This window comes from Saccostrea cucullata, unplaced genomic scaffold, assembly GCF_032062105.1.
Source record: "Saccostrea cucullata isolate Sc308-1 unplaced genomic scaffold, CSIRO_AGI_Scuc_v1 ctg1899, whole genome shotgun sequence".
NCBI classification, from domain to species: Eukaryota; Metazoa; Mollusca; class Bivalvia; order Ostreida; family Ostreidae; genus Saccostrea; species Saccostrea cuccullata.
Window position 1 is genome coordinate 189539 of NW_026924123.1, and position 26026 is coordinate 215564.

The 26026-nt window shown below is 33.8% G+C and overlaps 1 protein-coding gene across 5 annotated transcripts; it reads left to right on the forward strand.

Moving 5' to 3' along the window:
• Positions 1 to 25981, forward strand: LOC134265799 (transcriptional coactivator YAP1-A-like). Of its 5 annotated transcripts, XM_062748010.1 has the most exons (10): positions 1 to 16; positions 10126 to 10195; positions 10352 to 11007; positions 11911 to 11934; positions 19150 to 19370; positions 19817 to 20019; positions 20550 to 20724; positions 21274 to 21360; positions 22436 to 22539; positions 23043 to 25981. In XM_062748010.1, exons 3-10 carry the CDS (start codon positions 10574 to 10576, stop codon positions 23142 to 23144), a joined length of 1350 nt encoding a protein of 449 aa, XP_062603994.1. In that variant the 5' UTR covers positions 1 to 16; positions 10126 to 10195; positions 10352 to 10573; the 3' UTR covers positions 23145 to 25981. The 5 variants fall into 5 exon arrangements, with proteins under 5 accessions (XP_062603994.1, XP_062603995.1, XP_062603997.1 ...); XM_062748011.1 differs by lacking the exon at positions 1 to 16 and having other exon boundaries at positions 10038 to 10195; positions 21277 to 21360; XM_062748013.1 differs by lacking the exons at positions 1 to 16; positions 21274 to 21360 and having other exon boundaries at positions 10038 to 10195.
• Positions 25982 to 26026: the final 45 nt, after the last annotated feature.

Here is a 26026-nt window from a genome sequence, read left to right on the forward strand (position 1 = left end):
CACCAGTTATAAAACAGTAAGTCCTTTTCTTTTCAGTCCGTGATCTATGTTTAAAATAGTTCGTGATATCGTGTGCCACAGCTAAGTGTAAATGATGATGATAAAGTGCTCTGGTCCATAGATGTTATGCTTCTTGTTAAAGTGAAGATCTGACCCTTATGTCGCTGCATGGTTCAACTGCGGGAAGTTACGACCGGTTCTTTTGAGGAGAGCGTATAAGCTGAGACCCTCCTAGCGCAGAAGGTGCGATCGAAAAAAAAAATTCCTTGCTGCTCAATAGCCCTAAATGTCGAGTACATTAAGTCTAAAATTTGCAGCATCTTACGGCATGTAGTGGCATGAAATATAAGGAGATAACGAGTAGTATTCAAACTCAAAGTTCATAAAACTTCAAAACAGGAGCAGATCAAACACGGACCTTTAAAACATCAAAGGTGGGATCAGGTGTCATGGAGGAGTAAGCATCCCCTGTCGACCGTTCATACCCGCCTTGTACTCCTTGTCATAATCGAGAAGTAGCGGAAAAATTTGTCGTCAATTCAGTGTGTAATAATGGACTAACAATTCGTATGAAAAACGTCAGTCAACATTTGACTCAATGATAAATTGTATTTGCTGACAGTGTCATTGTATCGGCCATAGAACTAACGAAATGGTGACTTTAAACGACACTGCGCATGCTGATATTCTTGTTTAATCAACTTTTTTGTCAATAATTTACCTCGTTTTAGAAAGACGCCGGCGTGGCAAAGTGATTAGAGTGTCTACTTTAGAGTCGCGAAGTAAATAAATAAAAATTAAAGCTTGGAGTCAATCCATACGTTTCGGGTCCGAATCCCACTGTGGGACGAGTAGACCGGTCCTTTGGATGACACCAGATAAACCGGGGTTGCGTATCGCAGTAGGTGCTGGCACGAAAGATCCTTCCTTACTCGATGGCCCTGAGTGCCGAATATCGGACAAAATTTGCAGCTCTCTACCGGCAAGAGGTGGCGTCTCCATATGAGTAAAAAAAACTACGAGAGCGACGTTAAACAATACATACAATCAATCAATCAATCAATCAATCGTTTTAGAAATGTAATGCATGCTCATATAAAGTTCTCGAAAGGGATCTAAGTAGGATCAGAATTGAAGAAGACATCACTTGATATTTAATTTTAACCAAGTCATTTACACAAATAATTCCAAGAAAATAGATGTTCATAAATATAGGTAAGACATTATGATTATCTAAATTTGACCAAGGCTAATTTATCGGAAATTGACGGACAACTTTACCCGAAATTTGTTTGTAATTTTCTAAAAACGTGCTCTTTTGGGGTCCTTGATCAGCGAAAGTTGTGTTATCAATTTGAAGACTAAATTATTCATCATTATGTCCGTAATGAAAGTGATAATTGATGCAAATGAAAAGACATTCATGTACTATAGATTTAAAGATTTTTAAAAGGAGTTTATATGATAAGAGCCAATTTTGGCCCCCTAAAAATCAACATTTTAGAATGACGTTATATCTAAATTTATTTTGTAGAAGAGATTATATTAGAAATATTTCAAATATATTTTTCACATTTAAATGCACTCACTAGCTGCAAATGACATGAGAAATAATGCTATATTTACTATCTAACAAAAAAGCCAAAAATATGCTTTTTCTTGATGTTTTTTTCTTATGGGAAACATAGAGCGCAGTGTAGAACATACATGATTTTTCTGTCATTAATTAGTATTGAATGCTTTTCTAATTTATGACCTTCTTCTGTCCTTGTACAGTAATCCCCCCTTTCATTTTACTCAATAAAATCAATTTAGATACATCTTTGGTAAAAATATAAATCTTGTTCTAGGCTGCGCTCTATATTTTTTTTTAAAGAAAAACTGCATGAAAATAAGCAGTTTTAAACAAAATATGCTGAAATGGCGGGAAAACGTGATTTTTATGATGTCATATTTCTAAAATAACGGTATTTTGATCAAAATGAAAATGCCCAATAAAGGTCGCATATATAGCTGTACAAATTAAAGCTATATATAAAGTAAAATTAAGATATCTATTTTAAGGGGCCAATTGAGACACTTACCATATATCGCTCTTTCTCCTGCTAGATCCTTTTCTACCATAAAATGCTTTGAAATTACAAGGGTCGGATACTAGTACCTTAAGCGGAGGACACAGATTCTCTGAATTAATTTGACTTATTTTTTTCTATTTGGAAAACTTCAACCTTGGCAATTACTTTTGCAAAGTTGGTGTTAGGGTTTTATATTTCTTATGTCTCTTCCTTGAGAAAGGACCTTCCATTTAGCACAATTAATTTTAACCTTTGTTTTGTTTTGAACATATTTTACTGACAATCAAAAGGATAAGAAACAAGTTCTTACAATTTACTAGTTTGACCTTTTACCATGACCTTTGAGTTTTACATACTTTGTAAAAACTTTATGCTTGAAAATTACCTTTGAACGGTGGAAGATAATGCTTTAATTAACATTTCAGATGTGTATTCCTTGGGACAAGAGCTTTCTTCGAATACCTACAGTTTTAGTCTCTTGACCTTACAGTTTGACTTGCATTTGAGAAATTTTAATCTTTACCATGAGTTGCCACAAACACATTTAATGTTCTTTTTTTTAAAATTTATTCATGTATCTTTTGTAGATACTAAATTTTTTCAATATTGAATTGCAGAAGTTCACAACACACTGGTCAGTGTGTCTTCTTTATTTTAACATATAATGTGCAAGGTATGTGCATAATAAATCCAAGAATGTATTATTTGTCCACTCATTTAACTATCATCTTTGCCTCCATAAGTAGCGGAAACTTCGAGAGGGTCTCTCTTGTAAAGCAAAGTGCAGTACTTAAAAGTCATTGACTATATCGTAAGAAGTTGTCACGTGTTTCACGTTACCACACGTTTTGGGGGATCAAAATGATGCATTACAAAAGATAATTGTTGTACTACATGTCAATCATATGACGATAAAGCATCTTTCTACTTCGATTTAAGAATTTAGTGTGTAAGTGGTTAAGCAAAATTGAATGTGTAGTAATCAACGAAGATGGTTTTATTTTTGTATGTACATTCATATGACTATATGTGATGTGGGAGTCATCGACTCATCATATATTATCGCCTTTTATAGTTGGTGGATCAGTAAGTGAAAAGAATTTAAGTATTAAAAAAGGATTTGCTTATGGAACACAGAAAGCTTTTGGCCAGTTGAAGTCTCTCAATGCAAATCAAACTCTCACGGTCAAATGAAAAAATGTTGTTACCAAAAGAATTTAAAAGACTTACTTACTATCAGTATTGTCGTTTACTGATTTTTATTTGAAAATCAAAATAAGTACTTATTTTAATTTTCAAATAAAAATCAGTAAACGACAGTATTCTCAGTGAACATACCTGTGAAATATAAGACCCCGAGCACTAACCATGGTTTAGGTTATGGTCCTAGCACCAAGTTTTCAAAAGTTATGGCCAAGGTTTATGTATTTCAAAAGTAGGTAAATTCCAAATTCAATGTCGAAAAGAAAAGGCAAAATTGTTGGTAACTAATGGAATGTCTTGCCACATGAAATACAAAAGTTATGTCCAAAGTTAATCTTTTTAATATGAATTAAAGTAGGTTAATCTCTAAGATCAAAACTATTTATTTTTCTTGAAAGTTCTTATCAAATTAAATTCACATTTGAAGTATAAAAGCCCTAGCATCAACTGTTCAAAGGTTATGGCCAAAGATATAAGTTGCATGGGGAAATGCTTGCAAAAAATTGAATCAAATTCCAAGGTCAAATAAGTTTTTCATTTTATATAAATATATTGCTAAATAGGGTTTTAATTACATCAAATGTTACTCAAAGAGAGGCTTTGTCGCAAGAAATACACATATATATATGAAATATGAGAATTATAGTTCCAGGAAATCAAATGTTATGGGCAATGTTAAAGGTTTGCTGCCAAACAGACAACTAGACAGGCGAACAGGGCATAAACTATAAACCCCCGAATCTTCGATATCTAGGGCATAAAAATAATCTGGAGGGTTGTTAGAAAAAACTGCTCGTCGTCCACGTATAGCATTCGTTTTTGAAGGACAGCAACTTCTTAACTGTATTGATACCAAAGATTCAAAATATTTGAAGTTGATTTAGCGACTGGATTATGAAAACCTCGGAAAAGTTTTAACCATGATCTAATATTACCATATTATGCTTAATTAGAGAATAATTTCTATAATGAATTTTCATTGAAATAGACATGACAGAGGTTAAGTTTTTTTTTTTAGTTCTTAGACCAACTTCTATACAATTTTTTTTATTACATTAAATATTTTTTCCGATTGATCTATTTAATCCATGTCCAGTTGCCAAAGGTTACATTCAAAACTAGAAGTACTGCGTGTGAGCACTGAGCTCACTAAATACCTCGCCTCCTATATGATTATAATGGCGAAGTCCATATTTTCCCCTGGGAAATTCCCAATGTGTCAAATCAGAAAGTAAAATAGGAGATCACTATGGCATAATGTAATAAAGAGTATGTGAATGTATCATTATATAATATTGCATGTAGTTGAGTGTAACATTGAAAAATTTCACCCCAAGAAAACCATTGTCAACCGAAGCGCAGCCGAGATTGAAAATGGTTTCGAGGGGTGGAAATTTTCAATGTTACACTCAACTTCATGCTATATTTATTTTATTATACTGAATGTTTTATACAAATAACTATAACACTGAACCGTATGCGCATAAATTCTGCGCAGTCGCTATTTTTTGGAATAGGAATATCACCCGTCGTCAAAAACTGTTGACTGTTGCTACGCTAGAGGGCGTAGCTTCATTATTCAGCGGGTAATAGTGTTTATTAACAAATGTTTCTCGGCCAGTCAGATTCAACTAATTCACATGGAAGTATAATATTAAATTTTATTCAGTGATGTGAGAGGATTTGCGGAAAAGAGATGGCTACCCTTCAATTTTACAGAAAAAATAGCAGTGTCCATGTTTTGCTATGGGAAATCTGAATGTGTGTCCGTTCCAGAAGTAAAAGATAGGAGGTGCACAATTATTCATTGAGATCAACATACTTTATGAAAATTCTTGTTGCCTTGAAGTTGAATAAACCTGATTTTTCCAATAGTCTAACTGCTTGTGTATTCAAAAAATTATTTTTCCTTGGTATAGGGATAAAATAAAATCCAAATTCAAATGATAAACTCAAACTTTTATCTAAAGCGCTTTCGCCCCCTACGTTCTCATCAGTAGATTTGAAATTGTAAACAAGTTACATTATATATATATATATAGAAATCTGCATCATGCTGATTTTTTTTTTCCGGATACCGTTTTCGTATTTTTGGATAACTTCTTTCTATTATAATACCCAACGCAACAAGTTGCGGGAGGTATTATGTTTTTGACCCGTCCGTCAGTCAGCGTGTCAGTCAGTGAGGGTGTGTGTGCATGTGTATGTGTCAGTCAGTCCTGTTTTGGTTTGTTTTTATGCGCCCGGATCGATAGATCCGAGGCGTATATTGTTTTTGGCCTGTCTGTTTGTCTGTCTGTCTGTTGTCAACTTTAACCTTAGCGATAACTTTTGAACAATGAGAGACTTCATATTTGGTGTGCATACTCCACCAATAAAGATCTTTCAAATGACACCAAGGTCAATGACCTTGTGACCTTGACTGTGACCTATTTGCTAAAAATAGCTTCTTCGAACTTTCGCAATAACTTTTTAACCATGAGAAACAGAGACTTCATATTTGGTATGCATACTCCACTTATTAAGATCTTTCAAATGACATCAAGGTCAATGACCTTGTGACCTTGACCTATATGCTAAAAATAGATTTTACGAACTTTCGCCATAACTTTTGAACCATGAGAGATAGAGACTTCATATCTGGTGTGCATACTCCACTAAAAAATCTCTTTCAAATGAAGCCAAGGTCAATGACCTTGTGACCTTGACTTTGACTTTTCTGCTAACAATAGTTTTTTTTAACTTTGTTGCTGCCGGGCGCATAGTGTTTCACAAACACATCTTGTTCGTTGTTTTTTTTTTGTCAGCGAAACTCCTAAACCACTGCACAGATTTTCATCAAATTTTGCAGATATTTAGGACACAGTGTGTATATTTGCATATTCACAGGAAATTCTGATACCTTTATTTTTTGCAGGAATTTCGGCACTTTTCAACTTAGATTTTGTGCTATACCTTGAATATAGAGATGAACGGTTTGGCAGCGCAACTCCTATTGAACCGCTGCGGAGAACTTGGTCGAACTTTACAGATATTAGTTACACAGTGATTAGATGTGCATAGTACCAGGAATATCCGATTCCATTATTTTTCTCGGAATTTCGGCACCTTTTAACTTAGATTTTGGGCCATATCTTGAATATAGAGATGAAAATTCTTCATATAAAATAACCACAGCATAATATAAAAGAGCACCATCTTCATATAAAATAAGCACAGCATAATATAAAATAACCACAGCATAATATAAAAGAGCACCATCTTCATATAAAATAAGCACAGCATAATATAAAATAACCACAGCATAATATAAAAGAGCACCATCTTCATGTAAAATAACCACAGCATAATATAAAAGAGCACCATCTTCATATAAAATAACCACAGCATAATATAAAATAACCACAGCATAATATAAAATAGCCACATAAGGCAGCTATGGCGTTCCATATAGATGTGCATATTTCTAGAAAATATTGTATAGGACGACAATAATTCAATTTGGCTTCAAGCAAAGCTTATGAAAATTGTTCTTCAATTGCAAATGTGAGCAACAAAAGTTTATAAATATTCTTTTTCTCTCTCCTTGAAATAGTTTATTACAATTTTGCAACAAAAATTTCCGACATCACAACTGCAGCTCATTTTGCTTTAACAGAAGTATAATAAATTTTCTTATATAATCCCTTTGGGAAGAAAAATAATTTTTCCAATTTCAAATGTTTAATTGTTTGGATTTTTTAAAGACGTTTAGAAATTGGTTTAGAAATCAGAATGTGATTAAAATTTTGAATATTTTCCTATACATGTATTTAGAAGATTTACAAAACAGATATTGAGGAACGTCTCACCTGACAAAATTTTACTACATAAATTTTAAAGCAACAGCATTAAAGTCTTGGTCGAATCATGTTATTTCGAGTAATTTTCAAAGTGTATAAGATATTCAAGGACATCTTGTGCCAAAGTAGATTTTCCCAGAGCTTCATGTCCATGGGACCATAACGATTTTGAAATGGCAGCAATTCAAAGTATTCATTAATTATGTTCCTATACAAAAAAGAAATCAAGAGAACTCGTGTTTTAGTACCTTTCTATGCATGATAAGCCTGAAAGATTTAAGAACAATATGAAGATCGAGAGCTGAAAAGGCTTAGTCGAATGGTATGTAAATTATTGAATAAAGTTAGTTCTACATTTTGTCCGAATCCCCAATGACAGATTTAATGTTTTCGTACCTTCTTGAATCCGTGCGGCGAAACGGGTTAAAATGCGATTTGACCTAAAAGTTGAAAAGCTTCTTCGAAACGATTTTTCTTGCGTCATTGTACGAGTAGAGTGGCGTATCAGAGACCCTTGGCTAACGAAGATGGCACTATTTAAAATAACTCATTTTTTCGAACATAATGGTACTATACCCGAGATTCATCGCCTGGACACGCTAAAAAGATTATATATACGGCAGGAGAATTTTAAAACTGTTAAAAGAATACGTGAATATATGAAGAGCGCCATATAAGATTATTTTGCTTAAGAAGCAATCCTTCAGAAAACTCCGGATACGGTTTAGACTACTGATTTGGGGGGAGGGGTCAAGTGTTCTGTGGCTTTGTCAACATTATCTCGTTCCGGCGATACAGTGAGCGTCTAGGAGAGGTTTCCAGATTTGGAGAGTCTATTGACGTTTTCTGCTACTCCCACTCTGGGCCATTAGGTTCAGTTGAACACCTGCTTCCCCTGGGATCTTCCGGTTATTGGAGATTACGCATGAATATTTGTTATTTTTATTTTACTTTGGATTTTCTTTTTTTTTTAAAGATTTTTTTTCCTTTTTACTATATACAATATTTACAGGTCATTTTTGAATAACAAAACTCAATTTTACTCATAAAATATCTTGGACTTTTAAAAATTATATTTAAAAATTTCAAATTTACAGTGAGGCAACTAGTTCAGTCAGTGGTTATACCATAATGCATTAAAAATTTTCAAAGCCTGAAAAATAATTTAAACGATTAGGATTGACCTTGGTGTCTTTTGTAAGAACTTTTTTAGTGGAGTATACATACCAAATATAAAGACTCTACCTCTCAAGGTTAAAAAGTTATGGCGAAGGTTAAAGTTGACAACAAAGATAGACAGTAGACAAACAGACAAGACAAAAATATAAGCATTGCATAAAAAAAATTTAGAGTGGGACCATTAGTTCGGTCAGTGATTAAACCGTAATGCCTGAAAAATTTTCAAAACCTGAAAAATAGCTTAAACGGTTCTAAATCTCTCACATGTGTTGAATATACTTATGTCATAGACCGGAACCCCCCATAGTATAAGCCCCCCACACACACACTTTCAATTAGCTACTCCACTTTCAATTTGCTTCTGACGCCCATGTATGTGACTCCTCCATGGTACCTGATCCAACCTGTGATGTTTTAGAGGCCTTTTTTGCGCTGATCTCGATTTGCAATGTTTCAAAGAAATTTTGAGTTTGTTTGCTGATTATTGTTTCCGAATCCATGACTGAGGATTTATTAAATGCTTATATTCATGTACATAATGTATGCGTCATATTATTTATTTCTTTTTTCATATTTTAACCTGCTACTTGAAAACTTGTCATAACCTCCCACCCCCTTCCCACCACTTTGAAAAAAGAAACGACGCTACGTGTCTATAAAGCATTGGAGTCGGAAACAAATTGAAAGTGGAGGGGGGGGGGGGGGGTTCTAAGTGAAAGTATAACAAAAAATTCTTTATTTCTATCTACCAAAAAAAATGAAACTGTGTCCATCAAAAACGAAAATCCTATATCGTGTATGTGTGTGTGTATGGGGGGGGGGGGGCAAACCTACGCCCAAATGTTCAATGCCTACATGATGCCTATCTTTGCAAAAAAAAAAAAAAAAAAAGCGGGGGGCTAAGCCCCCCCCCCCCCCCCCCCCCCCACGCCTATGTAGAGTAATAAATAAATGCCTATATAAATGTAAATTATAAGCAAATATGGAATAATAACTGCAAAACTAGGTATGCATTTGGGGTGGAGTAGGCGTTATGATAATTGTTTGTTTTTGTTGTTTTTTTCCTTAAGTTGACGATTTTCCCACCAATTCCTTTCAAATTCACGGTTTCTGCTTTAAAAAAAACTCTGTTTAAATGCTATTTCCGAAAAATCCTTTAAACAGAAATAGGATTTTTTTCTTGCTAAAAGTAAATATATATGTTTCACTAGTAGGTGCACAAAGATGGATATAAGTCTTTTGGAATATTATCAGATTTCAGTACCAATTTAGCATCATGCAGTGAGGATTTTTTGTTTGACTTTCCAGTTTTCTGTGCAGCATGACCTACATGTCAGTATATGTATCAAATCATCATTTCAACAGGCTTTTACATGAATCTGAAACACAAATATAAATTACTTAAGAATATTTTAATTTTGAAAGATTATAAAAAAAAATTGTCAATCTCTATGCAAATTAAACCAGTTTTGGTTAATTTTATTCTTTGTCAAATATTTTTTCTGTGTTGTTTCAATATGCCATGTAATAAAAAGTTGTTCGATTATGCCAAAAATGATTCATTTCCACCCACAACCGAAATTCTACCTTTCATTGATAAATAATTTGGCCAAGCTTTGATTGGCGTCATGTTCTTACGAGACACTCCTTATTTGGAACATAGAAGGCGGGGCTTTTTCCATCGTCCCGTATGAGGATAAGAGTTTATAGAGGTATCCTTTGAAAGGAAAGAAAGTATAGGAAGTTTTTTTTTCTTTACACTGAAATCTAACATTTCATTTAAATCAATTTCTTTCTTTCAAGGGCCACAACGTTTGCTTTTTCAGGAATACATCGATGACGTCAATGAAAAAATGTGATGTATGAATATACGCTTCGAGTAAAAGTAGTTCACAGGTAAGTCTCTTCGATTTTATTTAGTTTTGTTACCTCATTCAGTTAATTCATTTTTTATTTTCAAATATATTCTTTATATAATTTCATTTTATCAAAAATTGATTTTTGTGATCATATAAGCTGTAATTTCTTATTGTTTGCATTCTCTTTTTACAGCACTATTTTGTCCCGCGCAATATAATTTTCGTGTGTATTATTGTAAACAGGCTCGTAGCTAAATTTTTCGTTCAACTCGTAATGGTGTCCTCCATTCCTGGAAAGTTCTAAGGAAAAGTTCAAGATTTCGCCACATTTTTCGCCTATGATAGGATCTATGAGCAGCCCAAAATTCTTCTGACCTTTCGTTTGAGCCTGTGTTGATATTTTTGGATTGTCAAAATGTCGCAGGACATGCAAGAACGACAAGGTACACAGGTAGTGCATGTGAGGGAAAATAGTGGAAACGAACTTGATGCATTGTTTCAGTTTGCAGCTAATCCAAACCCCGAATTAGGGGGACAAATTCCCTTCCGTAAAAGGAATTTACCTCCATCCTTTTTCAATGAACCAAAGCCGTCACAACCTGGCCATGTGAAGCAAGGTAGCAATGACTCGACAGGTTTTCCTGGACAAATGAACCCCGCCATGGGGGCCCATATGAGGGCACACTCCTCACCCGCTACCTTACAACAATCCCTCTCGGCGGCCCCTCAACCCCCCAGTCACGCCCGACAGCGTTCCTGTGATGCGTTGTTGGACCCAATAGATAGCGAACCCCTGCCCCCAGGGTGGGAAATGGCAAAAACTCAAGATGGACAAAGATATTATTTAAAGTAAGTAATTTTTTTTTAAAAATAAATACACAAAATTTAAGTTCAGTAATATTTTTAAATGACATTTAACTACAGATTTTTTTTTAATTTTTTAATATATTCAATATAATTCATTTATATATATATATATATATTCATTGTATATATATATATATACTATAATTTAAACAACATCATTTCGGCATGATGAAGCGTGATTACTGATTAGCACTGATGCGTCAGATGTATACAGAAAGCAAAAATGTTTGTCATCAAAGGTAAAACACAGGTTCAAGAATTCAATATTACAAATCTATCATCAGTTTGGCCTTGGAAAAGGCAGTGACATGCGTAAATAGTGACTCAAAAAATTGTCAGAAGATCAGAGAATAAAATTAATGAAAAGTGATTCCTACACATCACATCTAAAACAGCTCGAAACATTCACATAGATCCAAATTCTGGTCTGGTCCGTCACATTTTTATCCTCCCCTAATTTACATTTGGTACCAAGACATTCCTTAGAAGTGAAAGGTGAAAAATAATAAGGAATGAGCTTGGGTCGGGGGGAGGAGTGGAAGACTTTAAAGGAGGGAGGAATGTAGAAGACTTTAAAGGAGGGAGGAATGCAGTGGCCAGATAGCTCAGTTGGTAGAGAACCTGGCCTGATTCAGGGGTTAGGGGTTTGAATGCCTGTCTCCTCTCTCCTGCTTCATTTGGGCACATCTTCATGACTTAAATATTACTACCATTGGCTATTTGTTTTTTATACATTGAATTCTTCATTGGAAAATGATAGATATTGTTGTTACTAAAAATTTATTTTTTATTCATTTGATTTAATGATATTTATTGCAGTATTTTTTGCAAAGACTGAATCATTTCTGTGTGTTAAGTATTTCTCTGTTTTGTTTCCCTATGTAGTCCTGTTGACAAAAGTATTTATACGTAAGTATAGTAATACTAGTATGCGGTATTGATAATCGTAGACAGAATTTATATTATAATGTGGTCAAAAATATATAATATAGCATTTTGAACAAAAACTACCAGATTTTTGATATGTTAAAAACTGGACTGCACATATACTAGATTTATTGAGTAAAATGTGCTTCATTGATGATTACAAATATATTATTATAAATCACACCTAAGCTTTCTAAAGGAGGAATTCATTTTTTTTTTTTTTACTCATATACTGTGTAAGAGCATTTTATGGTAAATTATATGCAAAGATATTCAGACTTATTATAAACAGATTTGTTACATCAGAGATTTAGAAGAGCAAATTCCATATCTTTTTATGTGCACGTGAAATGGGACTATATCTGTAATTTTTTGTTAAACTAGATTACTATAAAATGAATTATTGCATGTGATTGACCCAAATATCACACAGAGATCTAGAATACACAGTTAAACCCATTAGACTATTACTAAGAGTGACAAGTGTAAGTGCATGGTACCTCATATTTAAGTGTGGAACATGCCAATATTAAAAGTTGTGTACTTGGTAATGAAAGTCCAGAGCTTTCACACCATTTTTTTGGGACTTGAGGGCCAGGGCTATTAAAATTTGGAAATTAGTGACCTTCTTGAAATTTGAACATTGAATTGTTCTGTGTGGCACAGATTAAAGGAAAAAAATCGTACATCTCACTTATTTTATTAATTAAAATTTGAATTCTTTATATTTTAATCAGAATGAATTGTTATTAATACATATAGGTTTTAGAAATCTTAAATTATTTTACACAGACTGGGGATCTTATTTGACAGTCAGCTGCTAAATTTGGAGTTATAAAACATGACATTTGTTTTGACTAGTTTTATATTGGTGTATTAGCTTAAAAATAATGACTGTTTTCAAATAGGGAACATGCACTGTACCAAATTTCATCGTAATCACCGGCCATTATTTCCTAATATACTCTCTATAGCATGGTCACCACATTTCCTAGCTTGCGTTTCAAGTACATGTAAAGCCAACATTAAAATCGTGAAAATAAAATTCTAATTGTATGTATAGGGTTTGACTTTGAGCAAGTCCTGTACTGTACTTAGTGGCCCTAATTTCAGGTAGAGAGGTCCCATCTCCATGAACTGTCACAGTTAAGATATATGCACATGATGGATTTAAGTGGTCTCCCACGGAACAATCGCATATTATACATATTCAAAAACAGGTTTTATTTCTTTGATAATTCAGCATAGGCCATAAAAAGAGATCATGTTCAGATGATAACTAGGGCATTGGCCCCCCAACTGTTTGTTTTGATATATGACAATGATTTCTTGAACTCTTTCGTTTTTTCCTCAAGTGTTTGTTTTTGAACTGCTTAATTGCTAGGTTGGAAAATAACAATTTGATGATAAGCCTTGTCCGTTTGATCTGTTATAAGTTGTATGGAAGGTTATGACTTTCGTATGTAATGAAGTTTTAAATTTGATGGGGATTAACAGGGCATCTTTTGATCTTACAGTCATTATGGTTTTTATTAGGTCTTGTGAAGTAATTTTGCCTGTGCCTTAAGGCTGTTTGTTTTTTAAGATAAAGAAGGAGCTACAGATTACGAGATGTGTAGTGTTATTAAAAAAAGCACCTTAGGTAACCATTGGATTACATTACATGTGTAGCTTTCCCTTGGTTCAGGTGTGCTTTTTTTTCATGTTTAAGCCAAACACAAGGTACATATGCATGAGTTATTTTCACAGCATCCTCCGTACCTTGTAACAGCATGGTGTATATTTACACATCATTAATGCAGAATGATAGTGACATAAAGATTCAGTGTATACAATATTTATATAGATAGACCCCCATGTGACACAAAAGATCATGTGATAAACATTGGTTATCATGTTTCCTGTACATAATACACCTGAAGAAATTCAATACAACCCATAGTAAGGTGTGCTATATTGCACAGTTTTGTTAGTTGTGTAAACATCACTAAGGTTCACAGTGAAGATTTGGTCAAATATTACCTTTGACTTTTTGACCAACAACTAACCCACTCTGTTTAAACAAGTGGTCACAGTGACCAAATGACAATGATAGCATTTAAAAACAAAACAAGATGCATATTTTTCGTCTTAAAGGAATAATAGGTTGCGTACATGTTGTAATTACAAGTTTCTTGGATGCTGCGAATCGCAGAAAACAAGATAATCCTAGTAATCTACGAACTCATTAGTGTGTAAGACATTAGTTTGAGCTGGATGGAGATTTCTAGTATTTTTTATGGGGGTTAACCACCCATAGTTGCATTATGATATCAGTTTTTTCTTTAGTGTGCATTATGAGAAGTAAGTTTGCTTCAGAGCACCTGCTGTACTGCTAATGTTTGGAGGATGCTAAATGATCATCTCCCAGTTAGCAGTACCAGAACCTGTTTAGGTCATGTGATCTGGGAGATAAGAGCCGGGATCCCTGGGTAACAGCAGGAGATACACATTGTAATAAGACTTGTGTATTGGGTGATCCTCCAGGGATACCCACTGACCTACATGTGAGAAGTAGCCAGAATTAGAGGAGGGTCATTAATTATTCTGTGTAATTTTATCCAGCTGATTTAATTTAGAATTATACATGCATTTATATATAGCACAAAAAAAAATGTAAGGGAGGAAAAAAGGGGTTAAGTTGTAACCACTGCAATTATGATTTTTCTGACAACAGACCTGTCTGAAAATTTGTATTACAACTGGTAAATACAAGAGGAGAATTCTTAGATCGGTACTAATATTTGAGAACTTTTTTTTCTTCAGTTTTTGTAGTCATATCCCCTACAACTTTTATGTTTCTTACTTTGATTCAGAATTAATAACTCCATATTTTAGCTTGACAAAAATTTGGAGAAGAAGCAGTCACTCTGCTTAGTAAACTGTGTCAGTTTTGTTATTGTTGTAACAATCTTGACTCTTGGTGTATCCTTTTGTTTGTGTCTGGGTAAGATGAGGGAAGTTTTGGCAGATGTGCGAGAGAGTGCACTTCTGCAGCCAGACCTGGACTGAGTCCAAGGCACACAGCTGAGGGAATCACTGCAGAGCTGGAAGGTGTAGATCTTTGTGTTTATTATACCACTAGAAGTATTTCAAATCAAGTAAATAAATGTTAACTTTGGAGTTTGTAAACACAGTAATTACGGATTGAGATGGATGGCAGTTGAGTAATCCTGGGGGGTAGCTCCTGGTGTCTGATTAAGGAGATACATCACTTTAGTGTTTTTTGACATTGTAGGCTGTAGCTGGTTCTTTCAATGATAATTATTGGTTACACCTTAATTTTTAAAGAAAGTATTAAATGAACTTGTGGTTGAGGATTTTAATGATCTGAGGAACATATGATTTTTAAAAATCACCTTTTGTTTAGAAACTGCATTGTAGTTTGTTGTTGTTGTGAGATTTTAAGAGAGGGGTCTTGATGATGGAAATAGCATCATTCCCTGCCCACTCCCTTTCACCAACTTTTTTTGGGGGGAGGGGGGTACACTGATATCACATGTCAAAATATATCTAACTTTAGTTTTCTTGTATCCACTGTGTATTTTTTCAGCATAAAATCATATCAGGTTTTTTCAGGTTTATTTTAGAAAGTCTCATCTCATCTACATATAAAATCAGTATACTCTCACAGACAGTGGGGGTAAAAAAATGACAGATCTAATGTTAACATGAACATTATAAACTCAGCTATGTCTTTATGGGTAAATAGACCATTTATGGATTTTGCAAATATTACAGTTACTATGCAAATGGTTCATTTCTTGAGAACTAAAAGGTTAATGCCCGTAGAAGGGAGGTCCCTTTGTTCTGGGTATAGGGGCTTTTAGAACTCTTCTATGTATCTTGTTTAATGGGGGTAATTTGAAAGATGATAAGGAGAGAAAGAGTTGTGTTCCTCGTAGACTCATGTGACCGTGGGATTTTGGGTTATACTCTGTAAAGTTTTAGAGGGACTGTGTAATTTCTTAGCTGCGTCAATCATTGAGGCTTTGTCTGAAGCCACCCAGGGCTTTTTGTTCCAACACACAAAAAGCTCACAAAATATGGATTGTGTATTATTTGTTTAAAAAGTGTGCAGTTGAAAGATTTTGTATAGAGGCAACTTGTTATGGGGGAAAAATGTGATAATCAGATTGAGATCAAAATTTGAATTATGGTACACTACGTATGTAAGATTTCTTAAGTTCTTTTTCTGAGTTTTGATTTTATTTGAATCACGTTCATTTTAACACAAATAATAATGGTTATAAGTTCAGTTAAAAAATCTTCTGATACATATTAGTAATATGGTCAGTGTAGATCATTTCCATTGGATTGAACACCTTTCCTGTGTGGGTTCTTTTTAGAAAAAAAATGTTGTCCTTATCAAATATTTGCAAGTGCATGCAGTTTTCGTTAATCTAATGTTCTGGGCCATGTGTATACATATTTCAAATACTTCAGATCTATTTTAAAGCACCTAAACAATTTTGATGAGTGAGGCTAAACTAATTACTGTGGTATTTTAAAAGTGGCTGATAGAATATATAGCCTTTTCTCGATTCCCATTTTTACATGCAAATGGATTTATTTTTGCAGCAAGTTATAAAATAAAAGGTTACTCTGTTAATTCACATAAAAAAAATCGGGTAAGATTTCAATAATCTGTGTTTCTGTATAATAACCTATCTATCACCCCAAGGATTGACAAACCAGCTAGGTCTATTTGTAGATACAACCTCAGCAGGCTCCTACAATTGTTCCTTGTAAACAAGGATTAAATGCAGAGTCACAGAAGCCTGCACCAGACTACCCCACCACAAGGAGATAGATTAGGTTGGGAGTCTACGTGGGGCTTCTGATTACCTGTTGTAACACAGAGAACCCCTCAGTGGCCAAAGATATATTTTCATTTTGAAGATTATGGTTCTTTAAGTTTTATGTTGTCTTCTCATAAACTGTCATACATTTTCAAACTTGTTTGCCGAATGCAGTTTAAGATAGTGTACATCCTGTATTAAGCAAAGTGATTTTCGTTACCTGTGCAAAAAAGTCGACAGGTGTGTGTGTGGCAATTGGAATGTAGGAATTTAGTAGAATTACCAAATACGGATATGTATGAATCAGAAAGGAATGTAGTAAAAATGCCATGAGCCAAAAAATATGTGCATAAAGAGTACATATTGCAGGAATTGATTCACTTTGTTAGTTTCTATATGCATTAATGATATAGCAATACAGTTAGATGCAATGTTTCCAGCTCAAAAACAAACACTAAAATTGAACTCTTAAAATCTGCCATGATGATTTTAGTTCTCAGTTTACTCCAGGTGCCGTAAAAAACCCATTGATAGCAAACAGTGTGGGAGGCCAGAAATCAGCAAACTGTACAGATTAAATGGCTAACAAAACGAGGGAACCAACCCTGAATATAGTCTGAAAGTCAGCTAGGTGTACACATGTTTGTGAAATTGTCTGGAGTTTTAAATTTGGTTTATAGCTCTTGTACTGGTCATAATCTGGTATTGTGTGGCTGTCAGAGAGGGCTAATTTTAGCCTGGGGAGTGTTTGTACACTTGACACACTTGCAGATTACTGACACATTTGACTTTTTGTGTCAATAACTGTAGGTAACGAAAAAAGCATGAACACTACAAGGTATAAATAAAAAGATTAAATTGACAAAGCTGTATGCCTAATTCAAGGGATTTAGTAAATTATCTATCCAAATATTATTTCAAATGTACTGACTGGAGTGAATTTATTTCATTTAAGAATTAAATAACAATTCAGCATTAATTATTTATGTTGCCCATGGTTCAGAGTTCCTTCAAGTGCTTGAACCAGATAAAAGAATACCTGCTTATAAGATTAAGGAGAAATTCCTTTTAATTTCTGTGACAGTTGATGATTGAGATTACTCACTGGAGTGGTATTTTAAACTTCAGATCATGCTCTGAATTACTTTATTTAGGAAGCAACACTGATAACTACTACAGATGCATGGGAAAATGTGGAGTTTTGTAACTCCACCCTCAGTTGTATAAATTGCTCATTCTTGTCTGCAGATCCGAGATATAGCTTTTGATCAAGTTCTTTTAGATATATATGTTATAAGTGTATTACATTGGAAAGATGTGTCATCTGCATGGTTTTAAGGCAGTGCCTCATCTATTGTGGTAGAACATCGATGTATCTGTTTAGGTGCATTGCTGTAGAAATAACATGTTTAAATAATCATGAATGAAAATAAAGCAAGTGATGTGAGGAGAGTGGGTCATGTGCTAGCTGACAGGGCAGCAGAGCCAGTCACTTTCACGCACTCGTCTGGCTTCAATATTCTGCTCCTGTCATCTGCATCCTAATTGCAGAAGTTATGAATGAATCATGCATTGCCAGTCGAACTCCTGCAGTGATACTGCCCTCATGTAGACTTTGTTTTGGCGGCCCTGCAAGAAAAATGACTGGTCAAAGATGAATGAGCTACATGTGCTCAGCCTAGGTGCTGCACTGGGTAGAAGTTGGGAGGTGGAAAGATTCAGTGAAGCATGACCTGGCAGTAAAAGATCTGTCTGCTTTCTGATTCATTCAGTTCTCTTTGGCACCTGTGACCTACTTCACACTAAACACACTCAATCTGATGTGGGGTTTTTTCCCTTGATTTTGATGTATTGAGGTTAATGTTAGTGATAAAATGCCAGGTCTTTGAAATTGAATTGTCATGATTGTGAACTTGGTTTATATTATTATGTAAACTTAGCTATATTTAATACTCTCTCATTTAAAATCTATTTAATAATCAGGATATGATGATCGAGGATTACATCATATAAAATGTACCTAAAAAAATTTTTTAAAATTGTAATTCAATATCTATGTAGATTATTATACATACAACACATTAAAAATTGTGCTGTGGATTAAAGTTTATTTTGATATTGAGTGCACTTAATGGATTTAGTTATATTCAAGAATTTAGTTCATGACTGATATAAAACATGTATATATTTACACACATGATTATTTATCATCATTCATAGAAAACATTTGCATTCACAAATGTTTGACAAAAGTCATGAGCCATGTGGTCACATCAGCAAGAAAAAAAGTCATATGATCAAATCAAATGAATATATTGAGACACCGTTTTGAATAAGACACATTTTTATTTTGTAGTCACTTAACCCAGATCACCACCTGGCAAGACCCCAGGAAAACAGGCAGCTCTAATGCTCTAAACAGTCGAACCCCGCCCCCCAACTCTCAGTCTCCCAATGTATCACTCCAGAACCTGGGGCCCTTACCACCAGGGTGGGAGCAGGCTAACACCGCAGAGGGGGACATTTACTTCATCAACCACATAGAACGTATCACAAGCTGGTACGACCCACGCATACGTAAGTAGTAACACTTTCCTTCTTTTGTGTTCATTTTAGTGAAAATAATGGATGTGGATATAATGTAAATAAAACTCTGTTTGCAGTTCATGATTTTAAAAACAAAATTCAGAATCAAATTGATTTGAATTTTTAATGCACCCATGTTTATAAACTAAATTTTTATTTAACTGAATACATGTATGTTAAAAACAAGTTTTGTGTTTACTTGATAAATTTCATACTGTTAAGATAAAATTTGTTGGATTTATGGGTTTTGGTTCACAATACTGAACATTATTTTTTAACTGTAAATTAAAAATTGACTTCTTTTTTTGAAAGGGCCAATTGGCCATCATGTTTAAAATCATGTATGAATTATAAGAATATCTATTGCATATTGATGTTTACCACAGCAAATGCAATTTTTTCAAACATACATTACTCTGTTCTTGTGTATTTTGTAGCTGAACAACTGCAGCAGTTAAGACTCAGTGGTTCACAACCACAGCTGCAGAGACAAATGCAGTCCCCGAGACAAATGGGGCAAACACAACCCCCCCCAATCAGTCGTCCAGTGGGTGCCAAATCCCCTGCCTCAGTTCAGTTTTCAAAAATTCAAATGGAAAAAGAATTACTGCGCAAAAGGCAGGAAGACCTACAGCGTCAGGTAAAAGGAAAATTGCAAAATTTCTCCCAAGTTTTTATATCAAATTCAGAGTACTGTGTTTTTTTGATTAACAGTTCAATCCACACTTTTCAAAAGTTGTGTCCATTTGCGGGCTCAACCAAAAGGTCAAAAGGCAAAGCAATGACATTTCTCCTCTTTATGCTACCAAACATTTGGGCGTGCACTGTGTTTAAAAAAATTTCTTTCTGTATATGGTTAGTCCCAGCTTCAATGGGGCAATCAGTATACAAGATGCAAGAATTTTTCTAGCCAGATGACAAAATTATAAACCAGAAAACTATAAAGGCTATTGTGAGGATATTATGGGTCTTTCCCCAAAGATGGCGGCCAAGGGACATAACTTTTTGAAAAGTGTAGATTTAACTATTCTGAAGGTAGTTTTTGCCTTCCATACCAAGATATAGGGACACCTGGTGTGTCCACATGCTTTAAGTCTTGGCCATAACTTTTGATCAAATAATATCATTGAGTCAGAAACTTCATATACAGTCAATGCAAAATGTTAACAGGAAATGATGCTGAAAGCGCAGATGCAGCAACAACAGGTTTATGAAAATCCACCTAATTCTCAAGGCATTGTGATATCTCAAGCTCTGGAAATGACAACAGTAACAGACCCCTTCCTTGGTCAGTCCAATGTGACGGCTAACCACATCAAGCAGGAAAGCTCAGACAGTGGCGTTGGTAAGTCAGACAGTCCCTGGTTGTGCTGTGGTTTTGGAAGGTCGAGTCAATTATTTTCTTCGTTTCTTCACCAGTTAACACACTGCAGACTTGTACCCTCTCTGTAATAGTGCTGTAACATTGTGACTTTTATTTTTCTGTGGCCACAAGGTGTAGGTTTGTGTAATCATTTACTAAAAAAATAAAATATGCAGTGCATTAGTCACTTCATTAACAGAAGATTTATGAAATTGCGTTTTCAAGAAGTTAACCTAGAAAAAAAAGACACTTTATTTTCGTTATCAACAATCACATGATAGATTGCTTCACCTTATTTAACATATCTGTATTATAAGAAGTGCATATTCTAGAAATGAAATGAAATTAAAAAATAAAAAAAAAAATACTTATGCTTCAAAATTTTTGCTTATATGTTTAAAAGTAACAGACAAATTTAAAATTTTTCGAATTTTAAGAAGTAACTACATATAAATGTCATTATATCCTGACTCCTGAGATTGTTTAACCAATTAACATATGCTAAGAGAGTATTTTCTGTTTTAACTTAAGGAGGTATGGGTACGGGAACTCCATACAGTCTATCTCGAACTCCTGAAGATTTCCTTAGTAACGTCAGCGAAATGGAGCAAGATGGAGGTAATTTGTCCCCCTTCAAATCTCTCCTTCTCTTATCAAAAAGTCAGGGGGGGATCATGCGATGATTTTCAGTAGGGAATATTCTTCAAGGAATATTTGAATAGGAGTTGTCAGCCATGATTTGAACAAAAAGCCTAGCTGTTACACGTACATGTAGGTGCAGAGTGAGCTGTTCATACATTTATACAATTGTGGGTTAGGAGGGATATATTCCTTTGTTATATTTTGTTTTATTGAATGCTGATAAACAGTTCTGCAGTGTCTTTAAAGGACAAAAAATCTGATTCTTTTGAGTAAATGAATTGAAGACAACGAAATCTTTTTTTTATATAAAAAAATTCAAGTTCATATGATGCTGTCCTAAAATTTATTACACAATATCATAAATTTATTGTTTTATTTTTGTGTTTATTCACTGTTGTGATTATTAGTCTTCAATTCATATAGCTTTCTGGATGTACAGTCTTGCAGTTTAATACAAGCTTTGAAAATAAAAAAAAAAATCATAAAGGTCCACTGTTTTTGTGTTAATCTTCATTGTGTAAAATATATTGTAACGCTTACTTTGTGTAGTCTCTGTATTCACTCGACCAACCATTACCAATATATAATGTGCCTAACAGTGTATCATATACTCACCAATTTTATGTTACATGTCTATGAAGAATTCTATCAGTTCCCTTGGGAAGTGTATTCTATGGTTATTCTTTATCAGAGACAGTGGTTAGGACTACATGTATTGTTTTGGTCTCGTTATGAACATCCTTTTCTTCTCTTATTGCTGAAAACAGGAAAATATTCATTTCAGTATTATTTTTGCCCTAATTTCTCAGTAGGTGAATTCAAACCAGATTGGAATGCAATAGACAGAGTTATCTCTCTTTTGATACAGGAGTGTTCGGGCAGATTTGAATTGGCTGTGTCATTGAGCAAATATAACCCTGTTTACAGTTTTTACTTAGAAGAAGGCTTACTGTTTGTTTATGTTGACTACATAAAATATTTTCATTTATCAGATTGTTTGCCAAAAGCCATTATATAATGTACATACTCAAGTTCAAGGTTGGTTTTGTAGGAGGACACAGACACAGTGAATTCAATAATATGGACATTGGAAACATTGGAGGAAATGAGGAAAACAGCAACATGGATAGCGAGGATCTGGTCCCAAGTCTGCAGGTCAGTTTGCCCCCCCCCCACACACACACATCCCATTGTCAGCCACTCCACCCCATATGATGATTTGTTTACATGAATGAATTAATTTGTATGTTTAATGTATTTCATAGAAAAAATACAGTAAAACTCGGTTATAACGAAGTCACTGGGACCTGAAAAATTACTTTGCTATATCCGTAATTCGTTATAACCGTATAAGAAAGTCATTAAATTTATATAGCTGGGGATCCAAGATGACTTCGCTATATCCGTAAATTCGCATTATCCGTGTCCGTACTAAATGAGTTTTGCTGTAATTGCTAAATTTTAATGGATCATTTCACTACAGTTGATTTATAATACTTCTTAAATTTTGCTAAGGGAATCCAGCTAGTCATTTAAAGACCCATGCGCATGAGGGTACACTAGTATCTTGAATCTCTACTTAATATTATTTATGTTCTAAACTTTACGCAAAGTTAAGAAGTCTGATCATAACAATTGTTTTTATTTATATTTTGCAGGAAGACATCAGTAATGAACTTTTAAATGACATGGAAAGTGTGTTGAATGTCAATAAACTGGATAATATTCTCAGTGGGGACAATTCACTCACTTGGCTGTGAAATCGAAACAAACTTCATATTCCATGTTGCATCTCCTCTGTCACATGACACAAGGTCATGTGACCACCAGTAGCAGAGTAAGAGGGATCTTATGTACTGCCAAACCTTATGTTGCACAGTTTAGTGAGAAAGTTATTTTTCAAATAGATTTTTTTAGAATATCAGGGAAAATGAGAAAGAGAAATAAAAAGTTCTATTTTGTACTCACTCATCATCATCATAATTGTTCATTATCATACATGTATTATCAATGTGTTCCATGCCCATGTTTTCCTATGCCAGTTTTGTATGAAATTATGGTTATCTTACAAAGGTTTTTTATCCCAATAATATAATACATGTACATATTATTCTGTGGAATCTTTTTAATTCATGGAGGGTCAAAGTTCATGAACAAGCGCCATTTTGCTGGTTTGTTGGTGCAAAATTTGTTAAAAAATTGTTTATGTAGAAGATTTAATAAATGTTTAAACATTTTGTTAATGGGGATGATTTATGAAAACTGATCCCCAATTAATAATGAGATTCCACAGTTATGGTAACATTTAAACGGGAGTTTATTCTTTTCCTTCCTCAAGAGTTTAAAAATCAGCATGAACAAAAAAATCAAAAAGATTACCAAAGAGTAGATGTTACTATGAATCAGAGGGCATGGCATATATGTAAATACAGTGGATTTTTTGTTTTCAATAATAACATTAAATATATATATTATGTCATTGTAACTTTGTTAAAAGCTGTTCAAATTTGTGTAAATTTTTTTGCCATGTAGTAGAAGATTGCATGAAAAAAAAAGTTATGGTCTATGCACCCTTTACTTAAAAAAAGAATTGATTAACCCATGTTTACTTAAGTCTACTGGGCTGCTTAGCTACAAATGTGATAAATATTTGTTGTAAAAAATTTTGGGTTCACCCTATGTACATGCTAATAACCTCGACTGTCTTTCTTTTTGAAGGGCTATTAAAGTTTATTTACATCAATACCATTATTTGGGAATGAAATTATGTTTTGTTTATTTGTCAGTATTTTTTTCATTCATATTTTTAAGTATGTTTTTTACATTTAGATTTTTATGAACCTTTTAGCTTAATAATTTAATATTTTGGTACATCCTGCCAAAAAGAAAATGTTACCATATTTGCAAAATAATGTTTGAACTTGTTTTATATATATTGTGATATCTTTTATGATGATCAATTTGAGAGATAATGGCAGCGATGATTGTAAAACTAATTGATATTATTTCCATTGTTCCACAGCTGAACAACTAAAGTAATTGTTCAGTAAGGCTATCTCAGAGTTTGAAATTATGAAAGATACAAGAAATGAATTTCATCTGCAAAAAATGTCTTTATGAATATTCGTCAATGAAATGTCCTTCTGAATATTCATCAGTGAAAGGTACAGAGATAATTTTCCTTTCTGCCGATATGATTGCCTTAATATGCATGTGATATTCGACTTATATTGTCCCTGTGATAGTCTTGCATAACAGTCTGCCCTCATCATATGACAACTTCATTTCGCACAATGTCATGAACACAGATTTTTATAAGAATCACTATGAATTGAGTGCTTTTGTTTTTTGAGGTTGTAAAAATCTTATTTTTATTCATAATGTCATGAATCTTTATTATGCAATAAGATTTCTGTGAACCTGTTAGCACATATTGTGGGACTTTTTATTCTGTTTTGGGTCTTTCAGAATAAATTAGGAGGGAAGAAGGTATATCCGGTGAGAAACAAATTTTAAAGAGTTCTGAAACTCAAATGGAAGATTAAGATTCCTGGTCCTGAATTGTGTTTCTGTTCAAGAATTTTTGGTTGATAACCTTTGTTGAGCCATCTATGTATGGAGAACCTAGGTTGAAAGGAATTTGTTGTTCAGCCCAGAATTTGGTTTGTGATGAGGGCCTTGTTCACAGAGTTTGTTCATAAGATGAGCATGTTAGATCTCTCATTGCCCAGTGTTCAGCATCAAGCTATTGTCATTTTATTGCCCATCTTTTCCTGTCGCTAATAAGGCTTCCTGACAATTAATAAGGGCCTTGTCTTTTAGGGTGACAAAATCTGTAATCTATGAATATACTTCCATGTTGTGTCTGTTGAACTGTTTTTGTCAAATTTTATTTTGGTACACACATTTTGATAAATACCATGTTCTTTGGACATCTTTTTTGTACAGGTATAAGGCAGAGCCATGAACATACATTCCAATGTCCTTATCATTTTTATGCTGGAAATTCACGCCTAAAATTACATTTTTTTTCTCAGGCTTGTTCGAAGAAAAAAGTTTTTTGTCAGGCCATCCTAAGAGTATTAAATCATTGTATCAAAGTTATTTTTTTCTATATTCAAAATGGTAGTCATGGGAAAAACTTCTGATGAATGATTTTGTATGTTAAAATGTGTGCAGATTTTTTTTATTGTTTGCACATTTTGTATATAATAAACATGCAATTCAAAGTGCTACAAGTATAAAGATAATTTATACTGTTATTTTTTCGGAAAATTGAATGAAATACAAGAAAGGCTTCACATTTGAGTTAACCTTTCCTTATAGAGCCTATTGATTATATAGTTATTTAGCATATTCTTTAATTATACAACTTCTTTCAATTTTAAAAAATATCATACTATATGTATAGTGAATCCTTATATAGAATGTAATTGTACATATGAAGATCTCAAGAAGCAAAGCAAAGTGTAACAGAGGTTTTATATTATGTATCTGGTGAGAATGAATTTGAATTCACTAAATGACCCAAAGAAAGGTCATTAACATTTGTAGATAAAAATATATGAAAAAAATTAATAAAAATTGTATAAAATGATATGTGATTCTCATTTTTTATACGCCCGTCTTAAGACGGGACGTA